This window comes from Asterias rubens, chromosome 8, assembly GCF_902459465.1.
Source record: "Asterias rubens chromosome 8, eAstRub1.3, whole genome shotgun sequence".
Lineage (NCBI taxonomy): Eukaryota > Metazoa > Echinodermata > Asteroidea > Forcipulatida > Asteriidae > Asterias > Asterias rubens.
The window spans coordinates 15,303,587-15,325,729 of NC_047069.1; the positions used below are offsets into that span (position 1 = coordinate 15,303,587).

At 39.6% G+C, this 22,143-nt stretch overlaps 1 protein-coding gene across 1 annotated transcript; it reads right to left on the reverse strand.

Moving 5' to 3' along the window:
- Positions 1-6,193: 6,193 nt before the first annotated feature.
- LOC117293535 (protein mab-21-like 2) lies at positions 6,194-11,413 on the reverse strand. Its single transcript, XM_033775893.1, has one exon. It carries the CDS (start codon positions 10,914-10,916, stop codon positions 9,834-9,836), a length of 1,083 nt encoding a protein of 360 aa, XP_033631784.1. The 5' UTR covers positions 10,917-11,413; the 3' UTR covers positions 6,194-9,833.
- Positions 11,414-22,143: the final 10,730 nt, after the last annotated feature.

The following is a 22,143-nucleotide window of genomic DNA, read 5'->3' on the forward strand; positions in this document are numbered from 1 at the left end:
GGCCTCATATGTTTATTGGATCTTAATTGGAGATTAGAATGAAAATTAAAAACAAAAGCAAGAAATGCCATCATGACCTCACATGAATCTCTTGTTTTCACTTTACAACTTACGTAGGCCCTTCGTGTGTGAATAATGGATATTATTTACTATGAGCCAAACAAGCCCTTTATGGGACGATCTCGCACTTCGATCATGTTTTCAATGTCTACTGCAACCGTGACAGCAACCCCAAAGCTAGGACAACCTGCTGACACACATTGTTCCCCCAACAATAGACATCTCGTCCTTCAACACACAACAGAATACAACACAAAATCGTTATAGGTACCGCACGTTTCTATTATTATAATGCCTTATTTCTCTATCCATTGAGGATACCAATTGTAACCCGAGTTCACCATCCTATAAACGAGGAGTTCACTTTTCACTAGATGGTTATTTTTTTTTTTTTTTTAACGGCTTTTGAAAAAAAAAGGCTCCTCAATGGCAGATGTGACCCAAATGCTACAATTTCAATAATATATTGTTTTGATATTCATTTGGTTTTTTGACAGTTAGACAAAGAGTAATTTTTCATTCCTTGGTTTTGCTTGTGGGGTCGTGCCCTTACGGTCGACTGCTGTCGACTTTCTCAAGCTCTGTCACGAGACTATGATAAACATTATATTCAATATCGAAACGGAAAGCAGAAAACCAAACAATCGAAAACATGAAATAATAATGTGTCATGTTTAGAATGAATCCAGTGGACAATGGTATTTTGGGAAGTTGAAAATCCCAAACGAGGCCACTTTTAGTTTGTGAAGTTGATGTCAAAGAACAGGACATGTTAGTAAACATGAATGCACGCGCGATTCCTAAACACACATGCTTGAAGATTTTAATAATTATATTCAATTTCGAAATGAAAAGCAGAATCCGAAACAATCGAAAACATGAAATAATAATGTGTCATGTTAGAATGAATCAAGTGGACAATTGTAATGTGTGCCGTGGAAAATCCAACACGACGCCATTTTAAGTTGGTGTTGAAGTTGTTGCTAAAGAATGGTAAACATGAATGCACGCGCGATTCCTAAACACACATGCTTGGAAGATTTTTGAAGATTGTAAAATTGTATTCAATTTCGGAAGGAAAAGCGGAATACTAAACAATCGAAAACATGAAATAATTGGTGTCATGTGAGAATGAATCAAGTGGATAATGGTATTTTGTGAAGTTGAAAATCCCGTTTTAAGTTGGTGGTGAAGTTGTTGTTGGGGAACGGGCAACATGTTAGTAAACCTGAATGCACGCAATATTTTTGAAGATTTTTGAAGTATACATTTCTTCAATATTAAAAACTACAGATACAAGATAAAAGCGCCCATAGAAATTACTATTATAAATAAATAAAGGAATCAGTTAATAAATAATAATTTAAAAGAATCGGAACAAATGAATAAAATACATACATACATACGTAAATCAATCATTTAGTCAATAACAAATATTTAGGTAAATAAAGGAATCAATGAATAAATGAAATGTATAAATAAATGAATAATGAATAAATACAAATGAAGAAATAAAGGAAAAAAATAAATACATAAATGAATGAAGAGTACATAGTCTAGAGGATCCTGACAAGGATTTAGGAATGTGTTCGTCAAAAAACACCGGCACTCGTTGCAAGAAATCCTGTCACAAGTTTCTGTGGACGTTACACTCTTGTGTGTTGTTCGGGGAGAGTTGACTCTTTGTTACTGACAGTTTTGAACCGTCATGAATTAATAGTATGTTAGTTTCTTGGGGAAAAAAGAGCAAAATCAGGGTTTTTTTTTTTTCAGTATAAGTTCTAAAGATCTTCAACAATCTTTGAATTTATAGGTGCAGGCATCACTACTGTGAGTGCAAACTGCAAAATTGCAGGCATCACATAAAGTTAGTTCAAACTGCAAAGTGCATATGGACATGATGCGTCTACATGTTTTCTCCCACTAAACCCCAGCAACAATAATAGTTGAATCTGATAATATTGATTCTCAATATTCATACTTGGGTATATATCTACTGACCCACATCAAGCATTAGCTTTATAAACACCGTATACTGCAACTTCAGGTGTGGATAAACCCATTTTTCATCTCAGCGGTTTCGCGGCGTTTTCAAGCGAGAATATATCCGCTCGAATTACTAAATACCAACATAAAGCGGGATTTATAAACATAATATAGATTGTATCTGTGCTAGTTTTTTGTGTGATGGAAGTTTTTTGAAAAGCTCCGTTTCTTGTTGTAATGTAATCAAAGCGTTAGATCTTCTATTATTCAACGCTATGTTGTTACCGACTTTACCGACTTGGGGAACAAACTCACAGGCTTTGCCGACATAATTACTATGCCTGAAACTGAAGTATTAACCTGTATTGCTCTGCAGCCAGTGATCCAGTGCCGATTTGTTGTGTACATGGCTGTTAAACAGCGAGTGGTCGCTCTGTGTGTGTGTATGCAAGCTATGAGATATCTCTCTTTTTGGAAGCATTATAGTTCAATCCCCCTGTCGTCTCGACATTTTGGTTGAGATTACAGAGTCTCAGAAGTCTGTAGTTCCTTCATCCATGGTCTTAATAGCGATTGGCTCTTGGTAAATTGCACAATGTACAAAACCCACACGAGGGAATAAAGACTTGGGTGAATCATATAAGAATCAAATGTTGCTGAAAACAGAAGCACACGTCTTATGTGTAACTGTAGTTGGCCCTATTGGCTGTTATGCATGATTTTTCTTAATTGATGATAATTGGCAATAAACGCAAATGAAAGTTACTTCATATTGACTCTATTGAAGTAAAACGCGGAATTGTGTTAATCAATGTATACTATGGTCACCGGTGTCATGTACTAAGTGCGTAACACACATCGGTGTTATGGCAAAATATATAAGTACTTAGGTAACTGTCTTTTCAGTATACCATGATATGTCGTAGATAATGTAGCTTCATTATAGTTTCGACTAGAGATATTACTGACGTTGAGTCACTGTTCCAGATCTACAGTGAATAAGAACAGCATCAAAATAAACGTTTCGACGCAATCTTCAAGTAGGCCTATTTGTATCAGTAAACAAAATATTCAACATGAGCTTGTAACATTCTTGGATCTTTAAAACCTTTTAATTGTTTTTAATTTCCGGTTCTACTCGGCCAAAAATGAGACATAGCGTCTTCGAAGTTGTTCTGTTGTCAGTGTGATGTGGCGCTGGTCAAAAACTTATCACGCAATAATGCCTAATGCTGATGGTTCAATGCCTAATGCTGATGGTTCAGTTGGGTGTTTGATCGGGGTCATTATTTTAAATGTCGTTTCACAATAAACACTATTGTAATAAATACGAGTTTGAAGCGAAGTAAAGAATCATACACAAACAAGACTCATGTTGCGGTTATTGGCAGTCAATACCCGATGATATAGGGTTTTCTGATGGGGGCTATTTCTCATCAGGACAATATGCAGTTTGCAAAATCAGGCACAAATTTAAGACCTCATATAATGATAGTCTTTTATATAATGCATGTATCTACTAATTAGGTACTTTAAGGCGCTGGAACAAAAAGAAACATTTTAAGATTATATGAGACCGATTTAGGCTAGTGCACCGTATAAGGGTTTTAAAGGTTTTAAATGAACGCATCGCCTCTGCAATACACAAAACTGGTTTTAAGCAAGAGTTGCCTTTTTGTCTATATACAATTTTCAACAAGTTTCATGCAGTCATCTGTGCTTGATAGATTTAGGTTTTGGAAGATCGCGTAAAAATGTATGTGCCGTTTGTATTGGTAGAAATAATCTGAACTACATGCACGTTGGAATGTGATAAACGGACCGGCTATATAGCCATATCACAATCGGTTGTATCTACATAGACGAAATGATCTGTTTTTATCACCGTCTGACAAATATTAATGGGGAAATAAATGAATGAAGTCGCCGCCCCGATGAAAAAAACCTCTCCAAATGAAAACAAAATTCGCTAGTGAAAATGGTGATATGAAAATGGGTGATGTGGGATTGTGGTGCATCCATCATGCGTGTCGATTAGGCTTGGCATGAACACGACATACCGACTGGCCCCTCAATTACATGGCTAATAACTCTTCACAGGTCGCAGATATGCATGTCCATGTCCTTTATTTTTACGGCATTTTCTGTTCCTTTTTTGTTGGTTGTAAATATTAATCAAGCCTATATAGTTTTAGTTTGGTCATGATGTAGTTTGTTGTTCGTTATGTGGAATGCAGGAGGTTATTCATGGTATCAACACAGAACATGATATCGAGAGATAATATTTGAAAGATATTGACAAGAAAGGCAGAGGTAAAACTTAAAGACTAACTAATTACGTAAACATGTGCATGAGCTTTCGTAGCAACAACTATATACTTCCTAAGATATTGACTTAAACCTGCTGTGAAGATTTCAAGCAATTGGCGTTGCATGTTTTTCAACAGCTCAAAAACCCTGACGAAAATGATTGCGGTATCAATACTATACAATCACTGTTATTAGATTTCAAGCAACGGGCGTTGCATGTTATTTCCACAGATCAAAACCCCAAAGGAACATGAGTTCGGTATCAAATTCCATACCACCAATGTGAAGATTTCAAGCAATAGGCGTTTCATGTTTTCAAACAGCTCAAAACCCTTACGAAAATGAGTACGGTTTCAACCCTATACCACCACTGTTCGTACACGCCGCCAGGCAGGCCCGATGAACATCCCCCTAGCACCTACCCGGACTAAAACCTCTTGTCAGTGTGGATGACTCCGCACACCCGCAACACAACAGCGGACGCCCAGGCCAGTCCAGCTAGAAAAACGGTCCGTCATTGATATAACTGCCCACCGTTGTACTACTTGCCAAAATTGTCACCCCCAGTCTATTCTTCTTGTTGTTTTGGTGTAAAAAAACCTCCGGGACTTTCTATATAACAAGGAATCAGCCCAGCGTGTTGTGTGGGAGCATGGAGCTATTGGTTTGTCTGGACGGACAATGGTCTCGGTTTTTACGGGGTTGTGTAATGCTGCTAATCGGGTGGAAAAATCGAACGTGAAACCACGACCACTTCGTTGGGGTTGCAGTGCGCTCCACTGCTGTGTTGTGATGATTGTGGAAGCTGAAATGTCATAAGCCATTGATATTTAATGAAGATCTGTTTGTGTTTGTAAACAACCGTATTCATATCACTGCGGAAGCCTCATTAATGTGTTTCTTGTTTTCCATACGACTTGTTACAATGGTAACATATTTTTTTTTAATAATGTGATGGAGGTACTATGATTGGCACTTTTCCTTGTGCACAAAACTGTCGTATATGAAAACCATTCTGTTGTCAAACCCGTCTGTATTCATTAATTAACGTTATATCAGCTTGAGCACATTAACCTCATTAAAAAAAATCATTGACCTTATTCAATGTAATTTGTTCATTTACTATGCGCAAGTTTCTTTAAAAATATGTACAGAAGCGCATTGCAATTGTAGAAACAATTGTAAACAGTTTACTTATTTATTGACAATGAGAAGAAGAAAAATCGTTTAAACAGAATAAGTGCATAATATACCAGGCATAAGAAACACACTTTTTGAGATTTTAGTTCATTCTTTCTTATAATGCTGCTAGGTTTTTTATTTCAGAGCTTTCCCTGTATCGATTACTCCGAAGACAACAAAACAACATCACAAAAACATCCACATACAATAATCATCTTTAAGCTGCTATTTATAATCATCATTATACCGCCACGTAAAACCTTCAATTTAAAAAAACCCGTCATTTTGGGGTTTTTTTTACAAGAAGAAGAAATAAACCACCCTCCCATCTTCAAACACCCTGGGCCCAATGTCATATAGCTGCAAAAAAGTAGCTTAGCACAACAACATTATGCTTACTAATACCAGAACAGGGTTACCAGCCGAATTACCATGTCACATGTATAATTTGTGACTGGTATTCTGCTCATTTCTGCCGAGCAGAAAATTGTTCAGCAATATTTTTTGCTTAAGCAGCTCTATAAAATTGGGCCGTGCAAACTGCCCCAGTACTGCCACACTAACCAATGCAAACCTTTTGCACTAAATATTTTCAATAAAGGTCTATCTGTGCCCTCACCCTTTTAACAAATGACATCAAGTTGCCTATACTCTCTTTACAAAAAGCAGTTTGTATACAGGAAATGTTGATACCTACTATCTAAAAACTTCATAAATACGGGACAACACTTGTTGCTAAAAGACACAATTGACTTTTTAGCTGGTTGCTGCATTGACGAAAAAGCGAATTTTGTATAAAAGAAAAGTCACAGCACCACTATTTCTAAAACCTAGAGCACTGGTGAAAGTTGGTTTGGTCTGACCTCATTCTTAGATGCGCACATGTATATCCACATTGTCAAGTTAACAATTTCATCAGAATATTACATAAAGAATACGAGTCTCTAGACTTCTTTTGTTGAAAGTTGAACATGATAGACATCTTGTAAAAGATCATTTAAGAGATTTAAAAAAAAATATGTTAAGTGATTCAACTATTTTTGACTGGATTGTGGTTATTACCAGAGACTACTTCATCGTAAAGAATCATAAAATACAGTCTCAATTCGGATGCACACAGCACCATGTGTGTTACATCTACCTAGTATTTGTATATATTGCATTTAATGTATCCACCAGTAGGTTTGGTTTTAACATTAGCCTTACTTTCCGTTAGATGCGAATACCATACTTTTCACAACCAAAAATCGGTTCAACTTGTAAATTTTTAAACCCAGTATCAATATGAGTTACCGAATCATGTATGAAAACAAACCCAACTTCTTTATACTTTAAACAACAGCTAGCTTTCACAATTTTTAGTTTAATACTCAACCTCAGAAACGGTCACAGTATGTTAATGACAGTCATTATAGCGCACGGTATATAGGGTTACAAACTCCAAGACAAATTTGCGTCTGACCCTTTTAGAACGTCAACAACAATTTTATAATTACTTGATATGGGCGTGTGGATTGTCAGAAGCCATTACAAACCTTATTGACTGGATCGTGTTGTCTGTTAAAGGCTGTAATTTGAAACATTTATTTTAAAACTTTCGGTCTTAGTTGCGTTATCAAGGTTTTTGTATTTGTTTGTTAATCTGTTTCAAGTAGGATTGGAAACTTGGTGCACATGTAAGGTTTGCGGTAACACCATGTAAGGATAATCGCTAAACTAGTTTGGGTGGTTCTGTCTAAATCGTTTTAAAGTCAATGAAAGTTTAGCCAACTATAAAGTGTTGGTGTGAATCTCTGGGTTGTACCGTTGGTGAAGTACTGAACACGGCGTTACGGTCCACTCTACTTCTGTGTTCGTACTCTAACATTTCATGGAAGATTTGGTGCCTTCATCAGCTGTTATAAAATGTTTGACTAGCACTCTATTTCAAATTGATCACTTTTGCATGCAGGCGTCAAACACTGAGAACCATAATATTTACGCAAATTGATTAAAGACAATAATGAAACAAGTGTATTTATTTGACCAATATCAACAAATTACGGTATCACACTACCGCATTCTAACAGAGCCATTCGACCAGTCGCCTAAGCTTTAAGACCAAACACATCATCGGGATTGAGTTTTAACAACACGACATGTTATATACAAAGAAGTTTTGCAGTCAAGACTAACAATTGGATACTTTCTAATTAAGTTCACAAATTTGTTCCTTTTCATCGCAGCTAGTAATCCCGCTTTGCCTTTTGACAGAAACAAAATACCACTGTATTGTAATAAATTTGTCCCTGGGGTATATCTGATCCGGCTCCCACAAATATTTTTTTTTTTCAGAAATCAATATTCATGGACAAAGTGAGGAAGAGGAAAATGCTTTTCAGACATTTTCATCATAAAAAAATAACGTATTCATGGGATTTAACTGTTATCAGATGCTTACAATACATAGATACACTCCATTGCGTTTAATTATTTGTTTGATTGGATGTTTAACTTGAAATTGTGAAAGGGCTTTTTTTATTGATACCCTGCTTTTGATATAACACTTATAACATTTCAATTACGAATGGTGAAAAACCGGGTTTGCAGTTGGTCCTTTGTTTAGTGTTATTTTGATAAGGATCTCAGTGCTAATTAAAGACCTTGTAAAACAAAGTACCGTTGATTAACATGATCAGCAACACGCAGGTAAACTGAATCTAGTCACGTATAGCTAGCTGTATACATTGGGTATTGCGGCTGCGGTTTCTACCATGCAACAATGCATGTTCGGGTAGCGCTGTACAAATTCCACCAGGAAAAAAGTGCGAATATACACCTCAAATTTGAACATTCTAATGGTTTTTACAATCCCATGTTTTTGTTTAAAGTAAATCCAATGTCAATTTGCAGTTTCAATCAAGGTAATTAGCTTAACAGGATCCAGTCAACTGCTTAACATTGGATACAATACACCACAGTTTTACTGCAGTTTCCATCTGATTGAGTCGCAAACTCCGCACATTGATAACAGCATTAGGGAATTCCTTAAGTATCTTCTACCATAAGCTTGCCGCATGATTCTACTCAAACAGTTGTATTTAGCCTAGTCACATTAATCTAAGCATTAATTTAACATCGCATGGGAATACATTTTTAATGAAGTAATGATAAGTTCAAGGGCAGACATTTTTGTTGACTGATCAGCCGAAGGTAAAATAGTGTGGTTTGTTGGGGATCAGAATGTTAAACCCTGGATTACCAAGGATGAATCAGCTGAAAATATCTAAGCACCAAAATGCAATCGTTTTGTCTCAGTGGTTGGTTTAATTTGTTTGCTCCGATCATATAATTAAGCTTTCCTCTTCTGATAGTTTTGACATGAAATTGATTCCTAACTGAGAATGAAATACACAACTGTTTGAAAATTGCAAGTTTGTGTTTTGCGTAGAGTTTGTAACTTATAGGCCTAAATGACATTAATTAAACACAGTATTCAGCTATCATTATTGTATTGATTAACAACCAGCATACCAAATCTGAGTTCGAGGTGAAATAACAGTCTAAGTACATTTTGATGACAGCAATTAGTTAATTTATTACTCATCAAAGATGGAAAACTACTTTGCACTTTTTGATGTCGGCAAAAGCCGCGTAGCAATTTGAGATTTGAGTTCCACTTGACTTTTAGAATTTTTATATGAAAAATGTTCAAGTGTTTCTTGAGCTTATCTCAAATGACACTGAAGTCGAAGATAACCAAGGCTGCTCAACTAATAAAGATATTTTGTACATAAATTAAAAACAAAAACAAAGCATCCATTTTTACCATGGATTGGAGGTGGGTCTAATTGTTAGCACGCATGTTACCATCAAAATAAAGTCTCGTGTTTTTATATGACAGTGATAAATAGCATATCTGATTTTTTAAGTAAGGTACTCACAGAGCGTCAGGTGATTTTTATCGTATGACTTCTGATTGAGTGTCTGTACACAATTCGCCAAAATCCACTCCATTTGCCTCCAAAACTGAACCACATTTTATACATAGATTCTATACATCAACATTTCCACAAATATCCCCGCGACCCTTCACCGTAGCTTTTTGAAAAAGTCAGTCAAGAAACACGAGAGTCCGTTAAACAGCTCCGTTTCACCGCGACAGTGTTCACCGTGTCGTCGCATCCAACTCCCCCGTCTAAAGCGCCGCTCGTGCCCATTCCACTCTTCACGAGTGTCCGGTACACATCATCGAGAGTCCGACGGTCGTAGTGGTTTTTTTTTTCACAGTTTCGTTTTGAGCTCATGGGGTTTGGTCATAGTTTTTCAAGACTTCTTGGGTTGGTCAAGATTTCTCGTGCTATTCTCCATGCTTGCTTCGCTGCCGTGTCCAATGAACTGTGTTGTTTGGAACTAAACAGGTCTAGTCCGTGCAGAAAGTAATGGGGACATCTTCGATTCTGTAGACACGAGATGAGCTGCAACAGAATACCATTGATGCGGTCCCCTAAGCACATTTCATCCCAGTCAATCTCACGTGGGTGTTTTTCACACTCGTAAAGGAGCAATGTCTTAAGATGGTAGTTTTTCACGGGCTGCCCCGTGCTCTCAAGGTGTTTGTCTCTGAGAGTTTTCAAAATGCTCAGGCATTTCTTTCTGCAGCCTCCCTGGAGGAGTTTGTTCTCGGCATCTGAGAAGGACAGCACCCAGGCGTCCCCCTCAGCCGAGGATTGTTTACCCGATTGAGCGGGACTCTCTTTAGACAACAGGTTGAATCCCTCCGTCTTGACTTCGGCGATCAAGCCGGGTACCGGCCACGGGATGTGCGGCAACGGCCAATGTGCCGCACTACGTGGCCAGATCCCACTGCACTTGAACGCGGGGGTAATGAGCACGACGAATCGCTCTCGTATCCTTAGCTTCACCTCAGTGGTGTCCGGGATCATCTTCACGATGTCGCGGTACTTGCACTTATCGACGGCCTGAGCGACTAGAGTCTGAAATCGAGAGCGGATCTTTCTCGCCGAGAGGTACCCTGACGCCGTGATGAACTCGACCCACAGTGACATGGATCTCTTACGGCCGTCGCTGAGCTTCAGCACGGCACACCCGGGTACCGTGCCGTCATCGACAAAGTTAAACACTCCCATTTGGTTCAGGAAGAGTACGACTTCAAACTCGCAGGGTGAGACCACCTCAAGCCCTTCGAATCGTCCCGTCTCCGTCTCGACCAAGGAGCTGATGAAACGGGGCTCCTGCACCTCGACTTCCTTGAGGACGTCCGTGACAATCTTACAAACTTCACGGATAGTTTTGGCGATGTTGGCCTTCCGTGCGGCCACCCGCTCGTTGACATAGCGATTGAGCTGGTAAAACAGCTTGGACTGTGCCGTCAGCATGGTTGTAAACTCTCTCTCTATTGTATAACCCCGCGGATGGACCAAAGATTTGGCACAAGGGGCCTGTTCTTTTATGCACCACTAGGTGTTCTTGTTCGAGAGTAACTGCCGTTTACTTATTACTACTCAAAAACTTGCAGGAGTTAAAACCCGTATCAAGAGATAAGGCTGTTTGTTCCGCCAGTCCCATCAGATGACTAGTGATACAGATTAGATTGCAGTGGTTTTGTTTTGTTATATCTCTCGGTCGTCGTCAATTCTGATTCAATGGCATTCCTCTCTCAGAATCACATACGCAGACGTTGAGTGCGAAGAAAAGTCTGATGTGAACACGGAAGCCACCACCGTGTTTATGTTTTTAAACTCTCCGTGGTGTAGTAGTGGTAAGAGTATCGCAGAGTGGTCATGTCATCATAGCTCCGGTTAAGCATGACCGTCTCGATAACTGTGAACAACTGTCAGCAGTATACGCCCGGGCTGTGTAGCTTACTAGCCCGCTGGTATTTACTACAGTGTGTGTACACGGTATAGTGATTGTGCGGTAGACCCAACCGACCAATGACTGGCGCTGATACAGTGAACGTGCCACTATACATCAGCCTCACTTAGCATATTAGCAGGTCCGGCAGTGCCGGTCCCGCCCCCCAGTAGCAGAGGCCTTCGTCGTCTGCTAGCTACTGCCGACCATTCAGCAATGTACAAAACCAAGTAGTTCTTTAAAGGCACTGGACATGTTTGGTTTAATTGTCAAAGACCAGTATTCTCAGTTGGTGTATCCCAACATATGCATAAAATAACAAACCTTTAACACATTTTGTTTAAATTGGTCATCGATTTTGCAAGAGAATAATGAAAGAAAAAAACACCCTTGCTCTATTACTTTGTTTGCTTTCAGATGCATAATAAAATGCTTCAGCTGAAGGCTTTTGTTATTTTGCGTGAGAAATTATCTCTTTCTCAAAGAATACGTTACTTCAGAGAGAGCCGTTCCTCACAATGTTTTATAGTACCAACAGCTTTCCATTGCTAAATTTTTATGCTAACAATTATTTTGAGTAGTTACCAATAGTGTCCAGTGCCTTTAAAGAAAGGATAGCCTTTTCACTATACCGTGTCATCGTTGGTATTAATACTATTATAGACCATAATCTCTACGTCCACATGACCAGGCAACGCGCCGTCTTAGTACCCTCCTTCCCCCCCCCCCCCCTGCACCCCACCCTCCGGCTGCTCCTAGGTTCTGCCGATTTATCTCATTGACATAAACAACACTGGCTTTCCTAAGCCATTTAAGGACATGCTCACTTAACTTTAATCCTTCGACCAGCATTAAAAAATGTGAAACAGACCTCTACGGTTCTTAGATATTTCAAACAACTAAAACAGTTGTACAGCACGATCTCAGGTCTCAGCAGATATCTTATTGTTGGGCGTGTGTAGTGGACATTAATGGATTGTGTTCCATTAGTGTCTTTACAACTGGTAAGCGAAAAAGCGGTAATTTTTAAGGCATTGGACATTAGCATAAAACCTTACTTGGTAACGAGTAATGGGGAGCTGTTGATAGTATAAAACATTGTGAGAAACGGCTCCCTCTGAAGTTTCGAGAAAGAAGTAATTTTCCACGAATTTGATTTCGAGACCTCAGAGTTAGATTTCGAGGTCTCGAAATCAAGCATCTGAAAGCACACAACTTCGTGTGACAAGGGTGTTTTTTCTTTCATTATTGTCTTGCAACTTCGACGACCAATTGAGCTGAAATGTTCACAGGTTTGTTATGTTATGCATATGTTGAGATACACCAAGTGAGAAGACTAGTCTTTGACAATTCCCAATAGTGTCCAGTGTCTTTAACAAGTGAGTTTTGGTAAACCACAGGATTGCCAAAAAGTATTTCACAACCTTCAAGTATTTTATAGAACACAGTCAAAGGTTGTGTGGACGGCAATGTGTGTTCTTGGGTGCCCAGCTTGTGAAGCCATTTTGGTTTTATGCGCCAACAGAGGTCGCACTGTAGATTAGAGTACAGAGTCTTGGTTGACATTTCCCACTCGCTTGACGCGAATAACAGCAGCTACGGGTTACAGAGCAGTTTCAATAAAAACTTTCTTGCTGTGGCATTGTTTGTCATTTAAATTGGTTTGCAGTTTTGCCTGAACGGTTCAAGTTATTTTGTTACTGTCTCAATATTCGTGTGGCTGCCATGAGCCGTTTCCCGATACATGCATAGGTATGGTTAAATAGTATATTCGAAATGCAAATCTTACTGTGTTATTGAACAAAACTGAAATAATACTTTCAGTTGTTTAATGCTAAAAACTTTAAGTGGACAAAGACCCAATTCCATAAAGCTGTTTAGCAGAAAATACTGATTAGCAAATTTCTACGAGAAATATGAGTGGGATACCAGTCCCAGCGATGTCAACTTTCCGGAATGTCGGCTTGGTAACATTTTTTTCTGCTTAGATTTTTTGTCTGTGCTACGCAAGTTTCTATTTCTTACAGGCTTTTATGCAATTGGGACGTGGTTACAATCTCAGTCTCACCTATTATTAGAAATTCAATATCACTGTCAAGCCTTGCCGTCGTTGACGTTAGTTTTGTCCAGTGGCGCTAGTTCTTGTGTCAACTCGGTATTATACTTTGATCGGACGTAGCTGTACACTGACATCGATATGCACAGCGGCTACAATGTATCTGACGACCCACTCCTGGGACCCTAGACTTTATATATAACCAATGGCATGGTATAACCAACCGAATTAAGAAATCACCATAGGCTATTTTATCAAGTTCGTAACCTCAGTCACCCGTGACGTGACCTTATTCTTTGACTCTATTCTTTGGTTTCTCCTTTCCCCCCAAAGTCACCGTGAATTCCTCGGGTTGTGTCTACGGCTTGTTTCCATCTCGAACCCCGTGCACTCACCCCGAAGGCAACCCCGCTGATTTAACTTTTGCCGTACTATATACAAGAGGTTCATTCCAAAGAATGGAGAAAAGGCACGACCTTCTCACCCTGAACTACTGGTCCTTAATTCGATGCAGAATGCCCAAGAATTCTCCCCTCCCACAGTCAGAGTGGAGTTTGTACGTGCTTTATACGAGACCTACTTGTAGGATAATGTAGCACTTCATCGGGAATTCTTGCTGGGGTTGAACGGGGGATCTGTTAGCGTAGCAATCTGGAGTTCGTCAACCGGAGACCTTCTACCTTCACCCCCGGTACCCCAGTGTTTGTCGAGTTAATAGATGTTGCGTCTTCTACGGAGAAGCTCAAACTGGTTTTAGTGTTCCCAAGAGTAGCCTTCGACGAGACTTTGCTCAACTTTGATAGCCTTATTTTGTTTGCTACTCAAGAAAGTTGAGGCGGCTTGTTAAATGACACTGTCCAGCTTCTTTAAGTCATGGTTGCGCATAATTCAACCGCCCATTTTGAGTCCATCGTTTACTTTCAATTATCTCGTTACAATGAAACTTCCCAAGAAACTGGCACAAATGTTTCCACAATTTCCACGTGTTTCCAAGAGGAACATTCGACGAGACTTTACTCAACTTTGATATGTAGCCTCATTTTTGTTTTTACTCCAGAAGGTTGATGTGGCTTGTTATAGGCCTATGACATAGTCCAGCTACTTCTGGAAGTCATGGTTGGGCGTGATTCAACCATGGATGTAGAACTCAAATTTTCACAGGTTGTTATTTTATGCATATGTTGAGATACACCGAGTGAGAAGACTGGTCTTTGACAATTACCAATAGTGTCCAGTGTCTTTAAGAGGAATAATATAAAATATAAAAAAACATAAAGAAAAGTTTCAATGCAACTTGTCAGCTCTAAGAAACTAAACAATTTCCACTTGTTTCGTCGTATTATACTGGTGCAATCCTCACGTGTTTATTTTGTTATCCCTCGGCACGTTGACTTATGTCACAATTTCAAGTTACAAACCGATAATCTTATAAAAAGGTTTTCCGGCATTTTCCCCTGGTTCCATGTTGTATTTTGGTTGCTTAATGTGTACCTGTTAAGGGGTTGGCCCATGTCTGAGTTAGAAAATATCTAACCTACAAGACAAGAAACCGGAGTTACATATTACTCAGTACAGCATATATCCACGGTTTACAAGCAATACAATTATTGCTCTTTTCCGCTGCTTTGCCCCCTCGTTTGTTGCATGTCTAGTAACTCTTGTCAAATTGAACAGTTTTGTTTTCTCTGAGCTCACCAGACTCCCTGAAAGCCGCCTACACCTGTATGTTTTCCGAGTGTTGGATTGGCCTAATTGTTGAGCATTCACACAGTGGTAGGCCTACTTATCTATAGAATATGTAACTTCAAAATAGCAGTGTTGTATTTCTTACATAAGTTAACAATAATATAGCCTAGAAACCAGAAATTGTAAGGAACAAATTAACTTTTCAAAAGACAAGTTAAATTGAAAGCTCCAAGTACATGGCATGCACACTATTTTATTAGAACAAGAGTGTGTCTTTCTTTAATTTAGTATAGTCTCTTGCAACTTCGATGTCCAATTGAGCTTACATTTTCACGGGTTTTGTTTTTTATGCATGTTGGGATTCACCAAGTGACTGCAGCCGATTCAGGAGGACACATTGCTACAACACTATAAGGTTTGGGTAAATTTGTGTGTATTACACCCAAACCAAACAGTACACTACTATCACGTCCGCCATACCTCAAAAAGGCTTATAGGATTGACCCTATCTCGAGCTAGGACGAGTTAGTTAGGACGTGTAACTCGTCCTAACTTACTGGTCTTAACTTAGGATTGGTTCAATGCGTCCCAAACGTTTATGGATACAGAACTTAACTCGTCCTTAGTCCTAAGATTAATCCTAAGTTAGGAAGAGTTTGGTGAAATCGACGGCTGGTCTTTGACAAATACCACGGTGCATTAAAATGCACCGTACCGTCAGCCTGTCTTGCCCAACTGCTTTCTGTACCCGTATTTTCTGTCCCCGCTCTTTGGTGTAGCTTGACGAACGCATGCCCTTTAGCCACGAAGAGCAACAAGCTATCTGGTCAGTTATTATATCATTACTCAGTCAAACCATGGTAAAACATGCTTCATTCACGATACAGCTGAAGATGGTCAAACTCTGGGTTCATTAGCTTTTGTCTCGAGTTTGTGATGTCTATCTCGTCTCGCCTGATGGTCGATAATTATAGGGGAAGGAACCTCCAACCCCTGCCCATGAATAGTGATTATTGGTGGTGGTGGGTAGTCCTATACAATTATATTGATTTACCCTCCAAGTGATCATCACTCTATTAGCCGTTTTCTGGCCCACGATTTTTACCGCGAGTTACAAATCATTCCCGACAGGTGCTCCTGAACGCAATTTTATCCAAACTGTTTTTGTTTTACTAATTTCATTCGGGTTAGAGGTGGTGTTTTTCAATAGAGAAGGTTCTTTTCTGTGTGTTTTCCAACCCATCCACATCCCTTTTATAAAGAGTGTCTTGCTGGTCATTTAGAAAAAAAAAGTTGCCCAAGAGGCGTCATTAACGCAATTACTGCGGGCCCAGCGTGGACCCAGACTAGGGCATAAGGCCATGATTAGCCTCGGCGACGCTGACCGGACCAGTCGGGACAGTAGACGGCCGGGAATGTTGGCGAGTGGCGCACGACACATTGAATTTTAATTGGTGTCCACATTCCGACTGAGTAATAGAAACCCAAAACGAATAGACTGCAGGAACATCTCACTGATTTGGATTGTGTATTGAGAGAGATGGGGGAGGAGAGGTTCTTAGAAAATGATGCAAGGGTGGTGCTTTTATTACTTTAGATGTCGGAGGATTTTTATGTGATGATGTGGACTTGTTTACAACCATTTTATAATTTCTGCTTGCATATTTGTAAAATTGAAATATTGCGATCTTAGATTCTAAAAACAGAAAGTTTCGGTGAGACTGTGGTTAGAATATAGAGTAAGGAATGGTTAGAAGTGAAGCAGCAGTCGATAGTATAAAGCATTTTGAGAATCATTTCACTTTGAAGTTTTTTAGTGAATAATTTTAGTGAATCTGAGCAGTAATACTTCTCAGGTTGTACTTTCCAATTACGGATTAATTTTCCTGAATGGACATCATCGCTCCAGATTTTCGGCAATCTCTCAAAAACGGGATTACCTTTTGAATCGAAATGTTCAGATGTTAGGAATAGTTTTATTGTAGGCCTACACAGCTGTTATGTAGGATTAAACCAGTCGAACGGCTGGCTGCCAAGTTTTTCCGGGTGTACTGGGTGTCTTAAAACCTATTTTTCACGAATACAGCAGACTTTGTTGTATTAACCCTACACCATGGTTTGTTTAACCTAAAAAAATCTCCAAAATCGGAAGTCTAATGTTCGTTCCGCTCACCTGATAGAATGCTGCGGTGAGTCCTAACAACTAAATAGGTCTATTCTGTAATCACCAAACAAGGGGGAGTCCTGGTAGGGTTTAGCTCCTCAAGAGACTACTCCACAGTACAGCCGTCTTGTTTGATTTCCTGGGAATGTCAGCAGCAGCAGAGTGCACAAACTGTAACACGGCCCGGGTCTAGCGAGGCTCTGATCGGCACGTCACATCTCGTCCGCTGTGGGTCTCTTGCTGTTGCCTCACGCGAACGCACGGAGGGGGATTTTTTTTATCAAGCATTGCACAAGTTTGTAAACTGCCGCTCTTGATAAAAATGTCAATCTCTTCCATCGTTATTTAGGATTATGAACGAGCCATGAAGCTGTTTGCGATTAGCTCGACGAGGTTTAGGAAAATCCCCCAAGATGTTTTTAGCCCGGTATATTAATTTACTTGGATTGGTAATATGGCTATAAACAGTAGATTAGATTGTGAGTCCAGCGGGACGAAAAGGGGAATAATGATTGAACATTCTGATATTTCGATTAAACTTTGCGAATCGCTTGAGACATTTTGTTTGAATGTTGTATATCCTTTTAAGAACACAATGAGCTATGCAACGTCTTAGTGTGGGGAGTAAGTTTGCATCAGTCACGTTCTGGTTAAAAGAGGGAGCAAAAAGCAAGTCTGACATTTTCCAGAAACGTCATCGCATGAGTTCCTTTTTCAAGTGACGTTTGGACTGTCAATGTCATACACTGTGTGAGTAAATAACTTCATTTATTTTTCAATTCAATTTGTTTCGATGGTGTTAGTGCCGTTTATTGTTCGATGCATTTTTGTCGATATCCACGGTAAATGGTTTAACGATATCGAGATATTTTCTTGGTTTAGTTTGAAAAAAATCGGGTGGTGTCCCCGAACTGTGATGGCCCTCCATATAGGGTCCTGCATTTGCTTCCAATAGCTCTATTGTCTCCAATCCGGTGTCTTTCTTCAAAACATAAGTCAACTTTGTTGTACCACGTTTCCTGCGGCCATGTTTTGGTTCCCAGTGAATGAGTTTTGATGCAGTATTTACTTTAGCAATACATTATACCTATAGATTGAACTTTCTTTGTGTATCTTGCATGTATATAGCACTAAGTACAACATCGATTTGGGGCGAGTTGTTTCTTAATGTCTATGTTACCTGTTGACACGGACAAGGGAGATGTAATGGCCACGTCTAGAGGGAAATAAACAAACATGGCGACCACTTCATGACGAATTAAACCGTGTAATTCTCGATGCAAAGTTACTTGTAGGTGACAACTCGTGATTTCTTAAAAGATTTATAAAACCACTCTGGTAGAATTGTTTACAAGGGACATTTGGACACTACAAAATTTGTTGTATTTTCACACGAGGTACATTTTGTTAATATTGTACAACCTTGCTACAATTTAGCAAGTGACCCTTGCTAAACTGCTCTCGTGTGAATGGGGCTGTATACAACTTGGTAGAACGTTGCCATATTGGTTTATAAATGACGCCAGTCCCACATTGTTAATTCCCCTACCGTGTGCCAAACCAATTTGAGCAATAAGTTCCCGACTCCAATTTTCTGACTTGTCCCCGCCTCTCCCGGGAACAGCTCAATCTACACAACGGTCCAACCATTTATGAGACACAGAACCCAGTTTTTAAAGGTACTGGATACTAGTGGTAATTACTCTAAATAATTGTTAGCATGAAAACAACGAGTAACGGAGAGCTGCTGATACTATAAACCATTGTGAGAAACGGCTCCCTCTGAAGTAACGTAGTTTTGAGAAAGTGGTTATTTCTCACTCAAATGATCATCAATGAGCGTATTGTTTACAAGATTGTCTTGGTGACCTACAAGTCTTTGTCTGGTTTAGCACCGCAATATGTATCGTGCCATATCCAGCATTCTGTTCCGGGAAGAGTCGGCCTCCGATCATCATCAGATATGAAACTAGTAGAGTTTAGAGCGAACAGATCATGGGGGATAGATCCTTTGCTGCAGCAGCCCCTCGTCTCTGGAACTCTTTTACCTCCATCCGTTAGGTCATGCACCATGATTTTATCAACATTTAAGAAACAGTTAAAAACTTATCTGATTGGAGTTGCTTATAATTAATTTCCTTCGGTTTTGTTTTTTTCATTATAATGACTTTGTTGTTGGCCCCTTGAGCACTTTCAATATGTGCGCCCTATAAATGTACATTATTATTAGTATTACTCTCGTGCAACTTCGACGACCAATTGAGTAAAACATTTCACAGATTTATTATTTTATGCATATGTTGGGATACACCGAGTGAAAATACTGGTCTTTGAAAAAAAAATATTACCAAAGGTGTCCAGTACCTTTAAGGGGAGTGTCTATAGTGCGTTGAGATGGATACCGACTCAATTGCAATTTTTCAATGGTGCTTGAGGCGATCCCCCTATGCGCATTGGCATGATATTTAAGTCAATACAACCTGTCATAATACGGGTGAAAGTACAGTCTTTTTGCGGTTCGAATTCCATAAGCCTTCAAAACTAATAACAGCAAACAATTTAAATAAAACCCTTTTATGATTAGCTTACAAAACAACGTATGATTATTTCTCATGTTCGGCTGTCGGATTTATTTATAAGAGAAGTGTAACATGCATGACGCGGTTTTAACGTCAAAATTTGGACTTGTTCTTTTCAATTTTGTTTTTAGCTTCGATTTCATTTTAAATTCCCCGATGATAAAAAAAAGGACTTTATATCAAACTGTAACGACATTAAAGCTAGGTTGCCGATGAAGCTTTCTCCATCCTCCACAATGCAGTCTTTTCAGGTTCCCAAAACAAGCCATTCCCCCGACTTCGAGAGAGATTTGTGTCCCCGGCAAAATAAAGAGATATCTTGGGGCAAGGTACATGAATGCCCGGTCATGGTATATATTGATCAGGCTGTGGCCCGGTCCGCCCGGGGCCGCCTCGTTAGGGGTGTCGGGTGCAACAATCGTCATTGAATGGTGTTAGACAAACAGATGGACTGTTGGGATAGGCCTATGACAAACAACAGGGCAGTGTCAACGAACGCACACGCGATTCAAAAACCCTTGATTTAAACAACCGGCATTCTTCAGCCGCCTCGATCCCCCCAACCATTGATCTAAACGATCGCCTTGAAAAAAGAAAACTACATTCACTCGGCTTTTATGTATTAAGGTTTTGTGTCTAGAAGCTTATTAAATAATAATATAGGAGAACTGGAAAAAAGTATCCAATTAGCTGCCGATTCTGAGATGCCCTGGTTCGAGTTGACGTGACTGGGACGGCCCACTGAGACTATAGCACGTTTTTATAATCCTGTAACAACTCCTACGTTTGAATATTTTTTTCCCCTCTCTTCTCGAATCATATCATAAACACACTCGAGACACACTCGTGCACCTGCCGATTGTCATCCTCATGTTCGGCCCAATTATGTTCCATCAGATCGTTAGAGGATCGACTTAGGATTGGATGGTGTATAATCTTTACATTACATCAACCTCATGGACATGTGCCTCATTAGCTCCATACCACACACACAGAGACTCCAGTGATATTATTATTTTGATCTCTTTATACATTCTTGTTTTATTGGGTTCAGCGGCTGAGCCAAGTTCTTCATGGCGAGAGAGGACGCTCTTCATTTCTATATTGGTTTAGGTTTCGGTATAGCTCAAGACTATCATCATTAATGATTCTACGTTTGAAAACTTGATTTGTAGTCACCACATTGTGTTGAAAAGGGGAAGGGACAAATGAAGTGTTTAATACCCCGTAACGTTTCCCTTTACGTCAAATCATTTTCTTCCTCCATGTTCAAACCATGCGAGCTATAAAAGGCAAATCGATGACAAAAGTAGGGCCTACCAATCCATGACGCTGTAAAATGAGCCTACACAGGACATTATCATCCCACAAATCTGCAGGGTTAGTACTTGGATTACTGATAAATTCTTGTCTGAGACGGTCAGGAACATGTTTTGCGCTCCTTCAACAACAACAAGCTTCTATAGAGGTGCTGAGAAGTTCTTGATGATGTTTTACGGATCTTTCGATACCAACAAGATTTCCCCGGACTCGTGTCCCATCCTCCACGGATACGATCCTCAAGCCTGTGGTTACCACATACCCAAATGCTATAGTTATTAATCATTTTACCCCCGTTTCCTCATCATCTATTAAAGCCCTCCCAACGAGAGAAGACAAGTGTTTGTCTCCTTTCCAATTATCGCCGTCATCTTATTGTGGACCTGTCATGTAAGCGATCTAATTTGTAGGCCCCTATACGAACCCCTCCGTATCTGACGAGCTGAAACCCCAAAGCTCACCCAACACCAACAAAAAAATGAGATACCCATGGTGCGATTTTTAGCCCGTGCGGACAATAAGGTCGTTAGCTAAGTAGAGCTGGAATCCCGTCGTGCTATTGTTGGGGCCAGTCAGTATTACTCTATGGTATTATACTCACTTTTGCAGTAGTTTACAGAGAGGACATAAAGAGTCGGTAACAAGCAAGCAGACAGCAAGCATCAAGCGGAAGTAATCCTTTTATAAGAAGACTGGCGCCTTGCTAAGATGGGTCAGTCAAGATACACCAGGATATTTCGGGATGACCCCGTTAAAAGCGGTAGGACTATCTCATTAAAAAAAGGAAAAAGTTTGCTCCCAAAAGGCCGTTATAACCATGGAGCTATAACGGTTCACCGTTAATTTGGTTGGCCCCTTGGCTATTCTGGAACTAACGGGGTCTATAAACATAGGTCTATATTTGTGCTAACACTCGTGTAAAGGACGTGAAAATGTGCTAGAAT

What these genes read in the sequence shown, in the direction of transcription:
- LOC117293535 (XM_033775893.1), bottom strand. Translation starts at nt 10,916, where the DNA reads ATGCTGACGGCACAGTCCAAGCTGTTTTACCAGCTCAATCGCTATGTC.